General features: G+C 35.1%; 2 protein-coding genes across 2 annotated transcripts; one reads left to right on the forward strand and one right to left on the reverse strand.

Moving 5' to 3' along the window:
* The first annotated feature begins 4933 nt into the window (after positions 1–4933).
* On the forward strand, positions 4934–7528 carry LOC121969761 (thymidine kinase-like). The gene is made up of 4 exons (XM_042520367.1): positions 4934–5344; positions 5585–5729; positions 6764–6885; positions 7081–7528. Exons 1-4 carry the CDS (start codon positions 5031–5033, stop codon positions 7322–7324), a joined length of 825 nt encoding a protein of 274 aa, XP_042376301.1. The 5' UTR covers positions 4934–5030; the 3' UTR covers positions 7325–7528.
* Positions 7529–7899: 371 nt separating this feature from the next.
* On the reverse strand, positions 7900–17618 carry LOC121970435 (putative MO25-like protein At5g47540). The gene is made up of 11 exons (XM_042521526.1): positions 17296–17618; positions 15444–15605; positions 15147–15265; positions 14258–14332; positions 12859–12952; positions 12020–12079; positions 11146–11214; positions 10730–10828; positions 8518–8562; positions 8328–8430; positions 7900–8231 (listed from the first exon to the last, which is right to left on the reverse strand). The coding sequence occupies exons 1-11, from the start codon at positions 17413–17415 to the stop codon at positions 8170–8172; spliced, it is 1008 nt and encodes a 335-aa protein (XP_042377460.1). The 5' UTR covers positions 17416–17618; the 3' UTR covers positions 7900–8169.
* Positions 17619–17800: the final 182 nt, after the last annotated feature.

The following is a 17800-nucleotide window of genomic DNA, read 5'->3' on the forward strand; positions in this document are numbered from 1 at the left end:
CAACATATTCTCTCTCTTTTGTCATCAACTCCATTTCCCCGGCGCAGGCCTTAGTACACAACCTGCAAAATGACTAAGAGCCTCAATGAATAAAAATCAAAGATGATGAAATTGCTGGGCTGAAGGAGAAGGTTAAGATGATTGACATAGTAGACATATAACCTTCAAAGAACTCAAAGTTGGATTAGAAAGAGAGTGGGTCTGTTAAAACACATGAATCTTTATGCGCTGATTCAATTGTTAAATAAGCTCGATTGCTTTTAAAGTGAAAATTTCCAAAATCTGTTTAAAAATGTCATTGCTAACAAACAACTTGAGAAATCAATGCCATCTGTTGCTACAAGTAGCTATAAAGTTATTGTTAATTTGACTAGACAGCAATAAATTTCATCTGGTGAAATAAAAACATATGAAGTCAGCAATAAATTTGACCAGACACTAACTGTCTATTAATCAACGAATTAAAGCACCTATAAAATGTTGACAGATCATTTCATTCTTAGCTAGGTATGTGCAAAGACATTCAAAAATAAATGTGAATTTTTCACCTAAGAAAGCTCTGCATACCTTTCTTTCAGGATCTTGCAAAGACTGATTATTGATCGCAATCATATTGTAGTAGGCTTTCTTTAAAACATCTTTGGCAGCTTGAAACATATGACAAATTCAGGTTAAAACAAGTTGGAGAATTCATTTCTTGCCAAAATTTCATGCGTCTAACTTACATTTTTACTGGACTCATCATCGATCATACTTGGAGAATTCATATTTGATAACTCATCTTGCTTTTTATCAACTGTAGAACCCTGTAGATAGATGTACTTATGTTCAATATTAACAAATTACAAAAGCAAAATCAATTATCACTAAAACATAACACCAAAAGTATATTTTGCCAAATATACAACCAAACATTTTTTTGAGACTTTGTCTTCGTCTTTTTCACAATTTGCTCAATTTTGGATTGTTTTCGTTTCATTGGTGGACGTCCACGAGACCTTACTTTTAGAGGACTGTGAAACTGTTTACTCTCATTTCTTGATTCTTCATATATTTTATTGCTGTCTTGATAACCATCCAATGAATCACCAATATATATATCCATAATCCTTTTTTTGGCTTCTTTCAATATCCCTATTAAAACAAAGCACCTCTCATCATTTTTTGACCCAAGTTGCCCCACTTCTTGTAACAATGGTTGAAGATTATTATATCTTTGTCGTTCCTCTGCATGATGATAAGAATCATCATAAATATTGGTGATTCCTTGATATCCACGTTTAATGTCTTTGCGCCATCATTCCAATATATAATTTTCTGGAACTATAGTGATATTTCTTTTCACCATAACTGACATCAAATGTCTACACACAATTCCACGAAACTCAAAGAGACGACACAAACACTTCATCTGAGATTGTAAGTCACTATATTGTACCCAGAAAGAAACAGTTTTTGGAGTTGCTCCCTCTTTCCCATATATAGTTTTCGTCACCTCAAAAAAGAGTGTTGACCCTTCTTGCTTCACAAATGTAGTGTTACAAAACATCAAACCTCGCAATTCATCTTGAAATAACTTGAATATTTTGTTAGTGTAAACACTTTGAAACTGTTTTTCAATTGGATTGCCACTGATAACCGGAATGATTGAGTTGAAAGACACAAAATCAGAATTATCTTCCTTTTCAATCTTGCTTTTCAAAGCATTGTCATATTGTTCAATAAACTGCTTCAAAGTTGTTTTTGAATGAACATAATCATCAAAAAATGCATTCATACTTTCACTTCTTTGACTTGTCGACATCCCTGCTCAAAATTTATCTTTCACATATACAGGCATCCACTTATGATGAATTTCATATAAAGAATTCAACCAATCATTTTTCTCCAAGTTAAATTCTTCGATCAATTTTTTCCAGTTGCTATCACATTCTCAGATGTTATAGAATTGTAAACAATATTCTTCAAGTTTCTCTTTATCAACTTATAGTTGGCATGACTACTAAACTTTGCTGGAAGTTTTTTCATAATATGCCAAAGACATAAACGATGATGAGAGTTCGGAAATACCTCAACAATTGCAATTTCCATGGCTTTGCATTGATCTGTAATAATAGCTCGTGGAGCTCATCCTCTCATGCATGTCAACTATGATTTAAATAACCAAATGAAAGTTTCAGAATCTTCTTTAGATATCAATCAACAACCAAGTAATATAGATTCACCATGATGATTTACTCCAACAAACGAAACAAATGGCATATCATAACTATTGGTAAGATATGTAGTATCAAATGTAATGACATCAGAAAAAGAATCACATGCAGCCCTAGATCTTGCATCAGCCCAAAATATATTTCTTATGCGAGAATCTTCATCTACGTCAATCACATAAAAGAAATTTGAATTTCTACTTTACATACGACAAAAGTAATTATTCAAGGCTTCTGCATCACCATTCCCAAGCCTTAATCTCCGTGATTCAGCCACATAATTTCTACACTTTCTCTCATCAAACGATAAGTTTTCATAGCCACCAGCTTCAACAACAAATGATTGAAAACTCTTACTCAAAGTTATTCCCACTTGATCATTCAACTCTAATTTCCTCTTAGTTTGGGAATCTAACACTTTATTACATTTAAAATGTCTTGACTTCCTTGGACTTAATGCATGATTGTGTTCAAGTTGAATACTCGTAATGACACATAATCCATCATTCTGAACTGTAATATTAATCTTTGTTTTGCAATCCGTTTTGCTACAGGGTCTAGGATAAAAAGAATTTGTCACTCTAGGAGCAGTCTTACTATTTTAAGAGCATCCGAACGAAAAATACTTCAGCTGGCCATCATCTCCTTTTTTGGAACCCAGCTTTGAAATACCAAAATCAAGACTCTGGGCATAGGATTTGTAAAAATCACGAACTTTTTCTTCAACTGAAAAACACATCCCAACTTGTAGAGTATCAACTCCGTTTGAGCTTGACGAATCACCCAACACTTGGAAATCACCCTCAATTAATAGTTCTTGCTCCATAACAATTTTACAACCTAAATTCAAATAAAATAGCTATTAGCAAACTTTTATACAGTGAACAAAGAAGAGAAATGATAGGCTATAAGAAATGACATGCTGCAAGAAGATAAATGTTGCAAGAATTACAAATAAATAAACAATATATATAGTATAAATCAAACCATAGTCATATGAATAACAAAATCTCAAATCACAAATGTCAACAGCAAGAGATATTCTCTAAGAGTTGCAAATTTAAAATATCCTAAACATGACTTTCAATATCCTAATTGGTTTTATTTCTGGGAACCAAACAAAATTGTCATGAGAAGTGCTACCAGAATTGTTCAAGAAAACAAACAGAATTATAATTTTGCATTGGTTCAAGAAGAACTTAATGCTCAATGATAAGGGGAAGATTCATCAAGTGGGAAAACAAAACAACCTCGTACAAAGGCACAATTCGCTGGTGGAGGAGCTTTAGGGCTTAGGCGGTGGAAGAGCTTTAGGGCTTAGGTCGTGGAGGAGCTTTGCGGCTTCGCTGGGGGTGCGCCTTTAGGGAACGCTCGGCGATGTAGGAGCTTCGATGGTGGCAGATCTCTGCTTTGTGCTTCTGCGTGGAAGAGAAATCGGAGGAGAGGGCGGGCGCAAAAGAGACGAAGGGGGAGAGGCGCAACTTCTGTGTGGAAGAGCACTCGGAGGAGAGGGGGGGGCGCAGAAGAGAAGAAGGAGAGGCGCGCAGCTTCTGTGGCGGCGCAGAAGAGAAAAAAGAGGGAGAGGCGCAGAAGAGAAATCGGAGGAGATGGGTGGGCAGCTTAGGGTTTTAGTCAAAGATGAGGTGGACAGAGAGAGAAAGGTTTCATGCATTTTTCATTCCACGTAGGCATGGATGACTCATTCCCGCAGCGTATCATTACTCAAACTTTAAACTCCATAGTTCTATTTATGATTCCTAAACCACTAAATTCTACACACACAACAACCATAAAAAAAAAATTGAAATCCATTATGCCCCCGCTATTGGAAGAGAATAATAAGTTATTATATGGAAGATTATTTTCATCGACTTCATAAGAAATCAACCCTCCTTCAATTTTATAAATTAATTTTACAAATTTATTATATGATGATCAGCTATGCTATATCCTCGGGCCTTCCTAAATCATTTGACATGGTGGTCCACATGAGGTGTCACATGACGGTAAGAAATCAATATGGCAAGTAAGGTGACAGTCAAAGTCGAGGTCAGTGAGGGAGATATATTGTTAGGGAAATGATCAAATTAATCGAGAGTTGACAATTCATTCATCAGAAAAACTTTTATCATTTTTAAGCCTTAATGAACGGGTTTAGAGTAGAATTACTATTCGGCACTTAGATATCCTTCTTAGGTTTTTGGAGAAAACGTATCATGACTCAGGCATCTTGTTGCTTAGGAGGACTACTAAGTCATCGATCGATAGAATTATTGCCGGAAGAATTACTGTATTAATTTGATATATTATTATGACCTACATTAAATGTCGAACGTGGCTTATGTACAATATTTAGTATAAACTCATAGATACATAAGAAATGTGAACCAATAGAAGAAATAAATTAATGGTTATGTATATTTATTACGTCCTCATTAAAAGTTTGGAAAGATCTTTTATAATTAATGAGTAAATAATTAGTGTATTATTCTTGTAATAAATATAACCGTATTAATGAAGAAAATAAAAGGTTCGAGAAAAAGATTATAAAAGGACAGTAATAAGAAAAAAGAAAAAGCAGATTCTTTTCTGGTGAGAAAAAAGGGATTTAATCTGGGCATCGTTAGTAATATATATGTATATTAAATATGCTTTATATATTTTTCTAGTTTATTAATTATATATATATATATATATATATATATTTTTATCATAAGAGAAGTAAAGTCAATAGAGAAGGCGGGAGTCCGTTGATGAACCCTAAACCCATTTATTGTTAGTCTCTGCCTCTTCCGCTCTATTCCCGGCGGCGTCAACATGCCCATGACGATGAGGTCTCTCCTCCACCTCCACTTCTCTGCTCCTCTTCCTCCATGCCACCGCCTCCTTCCCAAGCCCTTACTCATAGTTCCTCCTACCTTCTTTTCCAAATCACCGACCGGCCTCCCCGCCTTCTCTTCCTCATCCATCTTCTCCTTCAGGAGTCACTGTAAAGTTCCCATCGTCCACGTGGATTCTCCTGCGCAGCCTCGCGTTGCTTTCGGTGAGATTCATGTGATCACCGGCCCGATGTTCGCCGGGAAGACCACCGCTCTTCTCCGTCGAGTTCTAGCCGAGAAGAATACTGGAAGGTCAGATTCTCCCCTTCACTCTCTTCAAACCCTAAATTAGATTTACCAGGCTTCTCTGCAATAAAGATGCCATCTTGTGTTTCAAAATTGTTTTTTTTCTATTACTTTTCCTGTTTGTCAGACACAGAGCAAGCTTATGTGATTACGCTCTATGTACATTTTCCAACATTTTGTGAGCATTCAATTTGTTTTAGGGATTTCGGCCAAGTTGATCTAACAAAAATGCAACTTCTTGAACAGAAATGTGGCTGTAATTAAATCTGACAAAGATACGAGATATGGATTGGATTCAATAGTAACTCATGATGGTGCAAAAATGCCTTGTATTGCTCTTCCGGAGCTTTCAGTGTTCCGAGAACGACTAGGAGCAGAAGCCTATAATAAGGTAACTAATACTAAACTAAAGCAAATGCAATCAATAGCAGCTTGATTTTGACTAGGATTAATTGTCATACTTCAGATATAAATATTTCACATAATTAGAGTAACAGTGTTTCCAGAATCTGCCTCAATCATCCTTTTTACTCTTCTAAGTTTCATAAGCATAAACTTTCATTTCCTGCTGTTCTACTAATTCTGAAATGCATGTGTTTTAGGGCAAAATTTGATTGTTATATCCTGAAGTTGGTAATCATTCTCTCTCTCTCTCTCTCTCTCTCTCTCTTTTATTTTTTTTGGGGCTTTTGGAAATTCCATCCAACTCTTCTTTGACTTGGCATTTGTCTTTCCAACAAGCTCAATATCATCTTTCCTAGCGCTTTGTACGCTTGGATTACAATGACTTCGATCAAGTTTCAATTTTCATTAATATGTTCTCTCCATTTATATATGATTATTTAAGTAGGTTTTCATTTTTTCTGCATAATATTCATGCCTTGATTGGGGAGTCTACCTGGAGTTGCCCTTGTCCTTGAACAGTAGTTATACATGAGAATTTAGTTATTTTCTGATTCTTCCTCCTTTAAGTATCACCTCATTCAAATGATGCTTAGATGTGTGGTACGCTTCACACAAACAATACCCATCTAAGAGGAGCTTCTGTTTAGTAATATGAATGTGATAACTTCATGATTGACACTTGTATGTTGATTCATTTCGGATTAACAAGTATTATTCTTTATAATCTTGTTGTCTAATTTGTGTGCCCTTCATATTGTTTCTCATTCCAACCAATTATATTTATTTAGTATATAAGAAATAAGATTGCTTATCAGGGGTATATTTATGTTATCCAATGATCAAACACATGAAGTTGCCGTCGGTAATACTTAAAATTAGTTGGGTGGCCTTTTGTAAGGTGATAGATTTCTTTTTCTTGAAGGAATGATAGATTGGTGAACTAATTAAACTTTCCAATAAATTGTTTTGCATTTTGCCTTATTTCACATAGTAGGCTCACATGTTTAAATGCACTGGTAGCTTGATGTGATAGGGATTGATGAAGCCCAATTCTTTGTGGATCTTTACGATTTTTGCTGCAATGCTGCTGATCGTGATCAGAAAACAGTTATTGTTGCCGGCTTGGATGGTGACTACCTTAGGTAAATCAGCTTCTTTCTTTAGAGAATGGCATTTAAGGATCATCGTTAAGCTTCAACTACTTAAGTGGAGTTCATAGTTTTGATATTGATAGTATGATTCTCAAATGGTTGAGCTTTGTATTCTGCAATACTGGTCATACTCAAACGTGCCATTAGTAATCTTTTTAGCCTCAACAAAACCATGTCTTTTAACAGACGGAGATTTGGTTCGGTGCTTGATATCATTCCGCTAGCAGATTCAGTCACAAAGCTTACAGCAAGGTGTGAGTTGTGCGGCCAGCGGGCACTCTTCACTCAAAGGAAAACAAGCGAAAAACAAACTGAACTTATCGGTGGCTCTGATATTTACATGCCTGTCTGTAGACAGCACTATGTCGACGGACAGGTTGTGAAAGAAGCCACAAGAACTATTCTGGACATTGAACACGTCACAGTTTGAGTAGATGATTCATTCTACCTCGATTCCATGGAAGCCACAAGCATTGCATAGGCCATCTAACAGCCAGTTTTGTTTTTAAGGCTATAAACATTGCCATCATTTCGGTATCTGTTGTAAGTCGACTTACTAAATCCTAAACCCAAACTATTCTTGGTTGCAATGGATATTCTTCCAGGGTACAGAATTGGAAGATGGATTTGATTGCATGGTAAGGGATACCTGTATAATACATTTTCGTATTGTCATTTGTTTGGTACTTCTAACACAAGAAAACAAATTATCATTGAGGAAAACAATTTTGATGATTGGTATTGATTATTTATATAATATGAAAACAAATTTAGTGATTTTCTTTAATCTTCCTGATTGCAACATTTGATCTGATGTATTTTCTACCACTTGATTATATATGCAAGCTTAAGCCTCAATAGTGCTATTTCAAAGTAGAATCCTATTCTAATCAATAGTAAATGCAATACATTCCAGTACGAGAATGAAGTAAAACTTGTCTGAGTTCAATGAGGCAAGAACGCATACAGTTCATAGACAAATCTAATTGTCTGAAGTGCCAAGAATGCGCATTGATTTACCAGCCAAAAAATCACAGGGCCAAGTAATGATTGATGTCTGCAATCAGATGCCTTTTTCAAGTGAACCAGCAAAGTAAAAAAGGTGAGTCAAACCAAAGCACGATGAACTAGAGAGTAGACTCGCGTTCCGGCCTTGGCATCTGCTATATGCATATATACAGAATTTGTTCACAAGGAGATTGAAGCAATGCATTAACATAAATTATAGTATCACATGGAAAAGCCTGATATTATTGAATTTTATGAAGAATTCTCTTAGTGAAGAGTTGCTATCTCTCCAATGACTTGTGCTTTGTCAGCTTCAAATTGCTCATCTTCTGCAGAACAAGGGATAAAAGATACGGAATCCATGAGGAACCATTCCACTGTTTTTTTGTTTGTTCAGACATTCAGACTGAAGAGCTCAAGCATACCTTTGTCTAACTTCAAATTGTCAAGTAAGAGAAGAAGCTTTCTTTTGTTTGCAATCAGTATAGTTATAATTTCAGGTGGCTTATTTTGATTGGCAACAAATAACTGAAATTTCAGAACAAAAAAAATCACAAATAAAAAAAATACAAAGGAAGAGCAGCATTTGTATCACAATAAGGAGAGAAGTTATACCTTGAATACGTGAAAGGCTTCATTCTGAATATTTTTGCTCGATTCCTGTAAATAGGGAAATATGGATAACTAGAATATTCGTATGAACCATATATCTTTATTGTGTGCCTTGTATATGCTTTGCATATTGATGTGAATTTTTTTTAATTAAATTAAATTTCAAATAGTTTTAACATGCAAAATGCATGGGCCTCCATTCTCATCTACATTATGGTAAAAAGATGAATATGCTCGCCCTAGCACCCCCGCCAATCCGTCCCAAGACCAACACGGAGGAGGTAAAACACGGGCGGCTACTAACCTTTGGAATAAGGACTAGCACATAAGGGAGGTATTTATCTCGGGTTTACCGAGATTCGAACCTCAGACCTCATTGTGACAACACCTCATGCGTTAGCCACTAGACCCCATTCTCATCTACGTGATACATATATTGATCGTAAAAAGTGAAATCATTACCTCGACAATCCCTTCAGAGTACCCTCATTATCTAAACGAGAGATAAATCACAGGGGCTTCGTCCAGCAAAACAACACGTATGATGCATATATGTCATGTTATATAGTGGCTTGACAGCATATCAATGTTGCAGAATGATAATAGAATAAATATACAATATGCTTATAAAAATTAATTCCTTGCACCTTGAGAGGGGTGCACAAACACTTGAAGTTATTTTACAAGGTTCTTTGCAGCACCTTCTTGCATGTCTTTCACACCAATTTGGTTTAAGTCATAGAAGGTTTGTCATAATTCAAAGACTAAACATGACGATCATGTTCTGAGCAGCATGGAGGATTGTGTAAAAGGTCAGTAGTCAGAAAGTAGCAGGCAAACAGCTAAGTTCTAGTTTATCCTTTTGCATCAGCGATTGTAGTTGTAGGAAAACAATTAGAGGTTTTGCAGTAAAGCTCAGAATATGTAATTTAGGTCAAGATTCAAGATGGCACGTCTAATTGAAAATCTACAACCTACAAATTGATAATCTTTTTGGAAAAGCAAATATTAGAATAATCTACAGTATTTCTGCAATGTTTCCCAAACTAAACAACAATGAAACGCAAGAACCATCTGCTACAACATCCATCCTTTGACACATAATTGGTCAATAAGGATCAGACGTGATAGCAAGATTCTTTTGACAAATTGGTTACACATTCACTATATCATATCTTTCTGACGTTTAACACGATCACTTCAACTCAATCATTGTTTTACTTAAGGACTTTTTCTGACTTTGCACTATCTCCAGCTAATGAATACTTAGGTCTCTTTTGGTATCCAAGCTCAAAACAATTGTTAAATCAACAGCTACGAGTTACAAGCTACTAGTTAAGTTAATATGCCATATGCATTAAGATGCGGTCTGTATTGCCCATTTCAAAATCCTCCTTTGCAACTCCATATGATGCCGAGCCATTTTAAGACTATGAATGGGACATGGGAGTTACTGCTAAGCCAATAAAAGTTAACTCTAATTTGCCAAGCATTCTGAGAAGTTTTAGCATCCACTAATTTTCAATGTCATTTACTTTTCCAAAAAAAAAAAAAACTATTCATGTGATGCAAAAAGATGATAACGCTCATTCTAGAAGCCCTCCACTACCTGCCCCAAGGCCTTGTGGAAGGGAGGTATATCACAGTACTGAGCGAGGTGGGAGGAACTAAAAAAAACTATTCATGTGTAGTATCTATTCTTATCGGTTAAATAGAACAAACTATTCATGATTCATATCAATTTAAGGCTGAAAAACAAGGAGAAGATACATTGCCTTACTGCACCATTCTATTAGTGGTCTTGGAAGAACGAGAAACAACTTGGTGAGCGTAAACGACAATAAATTGGGCTCAATTTAACTGAAGGTTATAGGTAATAATATTTTAGATGTTGATTAATAATGGAAATGAAATTTAGTTGTTTAAGTTTAAACTTATATGCATCTTAGTTTTTTATTTGGTTAGACAAATGTGACTTACTTTGATGTCCATCTCAATCCTACATTAGGTTAGGGGGCACTCAAGTGTATTTAGGTACGCCAATTCTTCATATTGTTTTTGGCCTGAGATTATTTTTTCTAATTCCAGAAATCAGAATTAAGGATGATTGAATTTTTGCATAAAGAAACTTTCTTGCCAAAAATTAGAAAAAGGATTCTTAAGTAAAATATTTGGAAGCATATATATTGTTTATATAAGATCAATTCAAGCATACCCTGAGAAGATTCATCAGAATTATAAGATTGTCCTTTGAACTAACATAGCGCACCATTGTTCGAGAATTTGATCGCTCCAGTAACATGTCACCTAAAAGCTGGGAAAATAATATTTAACAGAAGTGTTAAATAATATTAAGCAGAAAGTGTTTCAACAATTAGATGATCAAGATGAATCAAGAAAAACAACTGAAAAAAAATTGAACAAAGAAATTAAGGACTTCGGTGCTTCGCAGCTTTTCAAGATGAACACAACCTATACACGAACTGTAAAAGATATCTATTTGCTAAGGTGACAGGTTCACCTTTTGCCACCAGTGAAAGATATCTATTTTTGAAATGACCGAATGTAAAAAATGTATCTGCAATTCTCAAAGTAATATGAGGAAAAAACACTCTGAAAGATAATTAGTACCTTGACAGATGCCCTTTTGGTGAGATAATTAGGAGATGACAGCAATCTTGAGTTAAATTCTGTAAAAAACTGAAACAAGAAGCAGATAAAATAATTAAAGTTAAACAGATCCTTTAGGAGTAAATTTGGGTAAAAGAAGAAACAGGGCCTTTGGTGAGATACTTAAGAGATGACAACAATCTTGAGTTAAATTCTATAAAAAAACAGAGACAAAAAATAGACAAATAATTATCAAATTATCCAGAGCCTTGAAGGGATAATTTTGGGTAGAACTGTGTATCATCTAACACTGTTTAAAATCCAAGGAACAGAAACTCGAGTTCAATCAACATGAGCTATATAGAGAAGATCAACTAATTTGGAAATCTATGTTAATAGAATATTCATATCCCATGCTCTTACATAGACGAGTAGATGTTCATGGCAACATATTTTTCCAATAACAAGAATTTGATACTCAATTGCACGTCGGTTTCTTTTTCATGACTCTTTTCAATAATCCAAACTATATCTAGGAACTGATAATTGAGTAGTATGATTCTAATTAACTGCACCAAATTTCCCATCTCTTCGTTAGTATCTTCATTGTTTGCGACAAAAAAAGGTATACTCTCTCTCTCATATGTGTGCGTGTGTTCACATGAATTTGAAAATCAATGCCCAAAATCATCCGGGAGCCAATCTATCATCCGGGAGCCAATCTCTTCTAGGCCAAGATAACCAAAAGGCATATTAAACTTCCTTTTTACTAAGAAAGGACAATAACACTTAAGTGAAACAATGAAAAAAATATAACCACCAGTTGGGAATACCGAATTTTTTAAGACAAGTAACAAAAGCTGATCAACATGCATTAGAGTCAAGGATCACATACACAGTCAAAATTTTTGGAAAGATACTCCGCAACAGTTGATTTATGCCTTGTCATTAGCTCCTGTATTGAAAGAACACTAGCATCACCATTGTGCTAATTGCCATAAAGAAAAAGAAAGCATTCAATGTAAAGCCAAAATTAATTTTCACAAAGATATTTGAAATGCATGGGACAACTTATAGCTAAATGGTAATATAAAGTTACCTCGCTACAAGAGGTAAAAACTCACCATACTAATGAAGACATGACAAATAAAATTTCAAATTTTCTTTATATATATATAGGGATTTGTTACGCCGCACACCAAGCACCATAGATAATTTTTTTTAGACTTAATATTACACCCTAACCCCTAAAGCCAAAATCCTAAATGACTTAACCACAAGCTAAAAAAAAAAAATTAAAAAGCGTTGCACACTGCGTGGTGCAGAGTAACAATTGTGTGTGTGTAGAGAGAGAGAGAGAGAGAGATGTTATGCTAGGTGCCAATGTTAGGCGCCTAGCATCCGCGACTGTGAGGGGCACCCCACATGACAGTCGCGAACGCTGGGCACACAACATTGGCGCCCAGCATAACAAATTCCTCTATATATACCCAAACTTTATACTACCTGAATTCGTTGTGCTTCTTCACAAAATTCCACCAGTTTTAGTTATTAAAGAAGTAATAAGAACATTACATAACTAAAGGTCCCAGATGACCAAGTATTTGTAATATTGTGATGTTACATACTATCATAAAAAATTAGAGGGAGAATCTAAATAGGTATACTGTTAAATAATCAACTTAAAATTAGAAACAATATTTATAAGAAAAGGTGGCTTGGCATCAATTTCACCTTAAAAGTTTTAATGGCATCTGCAGCTATGTCAAAATTTGGAATTTGAATATAATCAAAGAACTTATTCACTTGATCAGACTCTAGAATATACCTGCACCAGAATATATTGGACAATAAAATGGTTTTCAGAAAAATCAATTTCCAATAAATCAGTTTGCAAATAAAGAAAGTTTGAAATTTCAGAGAAAGGCTTGATCTCATTATATTTTCTTATTAACTACCAAACAAAAATATTAAGATAAATCATACATGGACATACAATGTTTGAACTCCGAGCAATGACTGCAATCTTTACTAGGAAGATTTGCTCTAACTATTCATACTTAATTTGCCAATTGAAAGTAATCAATCCTACCATAATGATTTTTCATCAAGCAGATCTGACTACAAAATGGTAAAAAAGGAAAACAGTGAGTCAAAAATATCAGTCAAACAGCAGAATCTCAGGTCAATTCTTTTGCTGTAATTTAGATCAATAACAAAAAGGTAGAACGAGGAAGAAACATTTGTCAATTTAAGAAATCTTTAAGTAGCTACAAATCCTTTTATTAATGGTCAATTGAAAAAATAAAATTAATGATAAATAGATGACCTTACTATTTGTGAGATGATTGGAATAAGAACAGGGAGAGCTCTCCATGACTTTGCATGGAATTATTGAGTATGATTTACTTAAGGACCTGAAGTTGAAAATGAATTTCTCCTATATTACCAGAGAAAACATAAATGTGTTCCAATTAATGAGGTGGAATGTAGATAGCATAGTAGGCTCCATTTTTCATCGAAAAATACTGGCTAATATTTCAAACAATTACTTTTACAAAAAACTATGTGTCGACCACTAAACTACTTTGCTATGGCTACCCTACGTTAAACACTTTCTTTGAATACAGTTTTAGAATACCAAACTATGCAAATTCAATTTCTTTGTCTTTTTGTTACAATTATAGTTTTTCAAACAAATAATCTTGATCCAAGGACACTAGATATAATGGCAAAGAATAAACATCTAGGAAGTTAGTATTACTCAAGATTCAGGTTTTCTATAAAGATATATTACTTCATGAAGAAAATACAAGATCCAACATTATAAATGGAAAGTTAAGATGGACATTGAAGTTAACGCAAATACTAAAAATACATACCCTCCACCTCCCAAAAAAAATGTAGTTAAGTAGAGTAGACTAGACTTAGACCAAATCCAATTGTGAGTTAAGTTACTTTACCGAAGAATATATATTTACTTGACACAATGATTCAAAAACATGTCTCCTATTGTAATATTATGTTAAATTTGATCCAGTGACTACTTATACAAGTTATTAGAAAAAACTTGATCCACACAATGTTTTTTTGCAAAAGATAAAGACAGAGTTCAAACCATTAAAACATGTACCTTGCTACACACTGATGTCGGATGCATTCTCTAAGCATCAATCCATAGTGTAAAGCATTATCCATGTCCTCATATCTATATAAGCATAAACAAAACTGATACATTTGAAGAAAACTAGAGAGAAACACTAGACTCCAAATTGTCATAAGTACATGATGACACCAATGCTTCAAAAGGCACTAGGCAAGTAGGCGCTAAGAAATAAGGCCTATGTGGCACCTAGGAAGTGAGATGCACATTTTAAAATGATTTGCATGTGCAATATGCATAAGTATGTGTCATGTAACACAAAATCCCCAAAACAGGTATAATAGTGTAACAAATAAACTTATTATTAGTAAATATACCAATCTAAAAAAACAATAAAAAAATCACAAAGGATTTTTTTTTAATTTTCAAGTTAGTAGCATCATATAATCATCATTAATCAGATATCTCAGCATCAGTGAAATTAGCAATTTATATTTGGTTGTTATTGTTTTCTATACAGTTTAGATGGATCTAACTCTAAACTTTGACCCAAGTTTCCTGGAATGGTTTCAAATATTGCTGTGATTTACAAGATAATTTGGCAAACTCATAATAGCTACTGAGAATGATGATGGCATTGAATCATAATTTTAGCTGATCTACATTTTATGTCATTGAATCATAATTTTAGTTTATACCTAAATCATTGTCATAGAGAACTAGAGTTTCTCTGAGAAGGAATGTTGACAAAACCAAATCTCAAAACAAAGGTATTAAAACTTTAAAGCAAACAAAGCAAAAAAATATGAAGCAAATAGTTGTCAGTAAATCAGAGATTGTTCTGGCAGGAATAGAAGAAGGTAAAGGCCATAAAAGAGAGACATAAAATAATTAGTTACATTTTCAATTTGAATCTTACCCAGAAATTAGAAGGTCCAAAAGATCCTTGTTAGCTTCCAAATAATCTGCTGCAATTAATCGTGAATTGACTTGTTGTCTTTGCAAATTTGCTACAACTTGAGTTGCATCCTTTTGAACCTAAATGTCTCGCAAAAGCAAGCTCAGCAAACTTTGCAATGAATCAAGAGAAATTCCTCATTCTAAAAAGGAATATTTAAAGGAAGGCAGTAAAATTTACATGAAATCTGGGATATTCAATTGCTGGCATTTGTCAAGATCAAAGATCATTAGATTGGCGAGAGATTGAAACACTTACTTCTAAGTTCAACTTTGGGAGACAAACAATTAGTACACGTAGAGTGTTTTCTCTAAAGAACTCTTGAGTCAGTTGTGCACAAGAATCAGCAACTGGCTCAGCTTCATTGTTGCCATAAAGAATAAACTTCAATTCCCTAATATTTTTGCATAGTTCTATCATCTGCATGAGAAGAGTTGAAAGAAAATTTGGTAAGAAATGCCTCATTTACCTTGTAAAAGAAAATGACAAAACTCATACAGAAATGGGAGTCCATGTGCAAACTTCATATAATTGTCAATTATAAGCGATACAAACTCATTCTTTTGAAACAATGTGGATAAAGAAAACAACCCAATCATAACATGAGAATAATAACGGATAAGGATATTTCTAAGAAGTACCAATGCATGATGGTGAAGTAAATTCAATGGCATTGCTAATATTTAGAGAAGAATGAGAATACCTCTGAGTATAATCAATTAAGATCGAGTTATCATTTAGATAATCCATATGTGACGGAGGAGGCACATGTTTGATCTACAACTAAGTTCATGGAACTAGGGTACATAAAAGTAATCAATATTTAAATGGACAAAACATAAAAGGTGATATGTGGATCAGACCTGATCTAGATTTGCTGAGTCTAAAAACATTGTCACTAACCTAATCCTTACTCTATGAATCCTAAAGAAAAAAACCGACCTATCTATAATATTGAATAAATGAAGAAAAAACATTTAATTGCTTCTGTCAATCTCTCCTGACTCAACTTCAATCTACTGCAGTTAGCACTATTTTTTTTAATCAAGATAGTTGAGATGCATGTGCTCAAGTTCCTTTCTAGAAGGTACAATCACTAGTAAACCTCCTCACTTCATTTCCATCATAAAATCAAAGATCCTTTGAAACATGAGAGACGACATTTTAATAAAATTTTCAGGTCAAGGTTCCAAGAGGCAAATGCTTTGTGAAGTTAATTCTCAGCAACCAAGTTGAAAATGTTCAAAATGCTATATTGATATTGCTAAGTATTATCCTTCGTAGTTAGGGGACAGGTTTGGAGTAGGAATTCATACTGCTGTCCTTTCTTTTGTGTCACTCCAAAAGTCCCAAATTAACATCATTACATCTACATTTTTCTGTGTGAATGATTTGCAATGGGCAAGTCTCTATGCGAACAGGAGAACCAGAGATGTAAATGCACTGATCAATTTAAAGGGATTTTTTTCCCAATATTTTGAACTGGAATATTGGATCTAATAGCAGAGAAAACCCATAGTCAATTTTCTGTTAATCTACAGTCATTCCTCAGGTTGTTCAACTGCGTCTACATTGGAAGTAAGGTACAAATACATGCAATTGATGATCACAAAATAAAACCAAAGGAGCTTGTACACCTGCTTCTCCAGCAATTAAAGCTTAGTTAGATCAAGGTTTCATTTAATGAAGAGGGGGCATCATTTATATATATATGTGTACAAAAAAGACAGGAGCCCGACATGGGGTAAAAATTGTATGAAGTTTGCAAAAGGATAAGATAAAAACAGCAAGACCCCTAATGTAGAGAAAACAGGTAACAAAAGAGAGAGGGAAGATTTTGTATTTCGTTAGCAGATTAACATCATATGACCAAAGATTAACATCGCCTGAACCGAGAAGTTCAAAAATACTCGGACAGTTTAAAATGCAATTATTCCATCATGTTCACAGTGACTATAACAATCTCTCATCTTTCAGTAAAGAAAAAAAAAACATAAGTAAGCATAAAAGGAAGAAAAAGCCAAACCCATGCCTTCCAAAACAAGAAAGATGCAAAACCGAACCATACTCGACCATCGCTCCGTCAAAGAAACAAAGGCGGCTGGCTCACCTTATCATCCCGCTTGCCGTTGCGGGGATTGGGGTTCGCGTCGACGTAGGCGAGGAGGTCCCTTGTCTGCCTCACCAACTCGGCGGGGGTCCGCGGCTTCGACTTGAAAAGGCCCTTCATGATGATCCCCGGCAGCGGCAGCCGCCACCGAACGAAGCAGGGCCAACGGATCCCAAGGCACGTCGGGGACAGGGCGCCGCCGCTGAGTGTTCGGCTAGGGTTGGGGTAAGGGCTAGCGGGCGTTGGAGGGTGGAGCGGATGCCCCGGAGTCGGAGCGCGCGTTCGTCGATGGGGCGCACACGCAGTTTCTCCCCCTCCGCGGCCGAATGATGATGCAATGCGGGACCCACATCCATCAAGCCAACCAGGAACTTCACCGAAATAAACGGTCCAGGCCCCAGGGGCCCAGTTTCGAATCATCCGTTCAGAAACCTATTTTACACAGGTTAATTGTGATTAATTATAGTAAAAATTAATTACGCTCATATCCTCAACAGTCCATTCC

This window comes from Zingiber officinale, chromosome 1B (assembly GCF_018446385.1).
Source record: "Zingiber officinale cultivar Zhangliang chromosome 1B, Zo_v1.1, whole genome shotgun sequence".
Taxonomy (NCBI): Eukaryota; Viridiplantae; Streptophyta; class Magnoliopsida; order Zingiberales; family Zingiberaceae; genus Zingiber; species Zingiber officinale.

Bases quoted from the DNA above. Each gene is read 5' to 3' on its own strand.
- LOC121969761 (XM_042520367.1), top strand. From the start codon at position 5,031: ATGCCCATGACGATGAGGTCTCTCCTCCACCTCCACTTCTCTGCTCCT. The intron at 5,345-5,584 runs GTCAGATTCTCC...CTTCTTGAACAG, and splicing joins GCCGAGAAGAATACTGGAAG to AAATGTGGCTGTAATTAAAT. The intron at 6,886-7,080 runs GTAAATCAGCTT...GTCTTTTAACAG, and splicing joins TTGGATGGTGACTACCTTAG to ACGGAGATTTGGTTCGGTGC.
- LOC121970435 (XM_042521526.1), bottom strand. From the start codon at position 17,415: ATGAAGGGCCTTTTCAAGTCGAAGCCGCGGACCCCCGCCGAGTTGGTG. The intron at 12,953-14,257 runs GTACATGTTTTA...ATTCTGGTGCAG, and splicing joins CGACATCAGTGTGTAGCAAG to GTATATTCTAGAGTCTGATC. The intron at 10,829-11,145 runs GTACTAATTATC...TTATTTTCCCAG, and splicing joins CCAAAAGGGCATCTGTCAAG to CTTTTAGGTGACATGTTACT.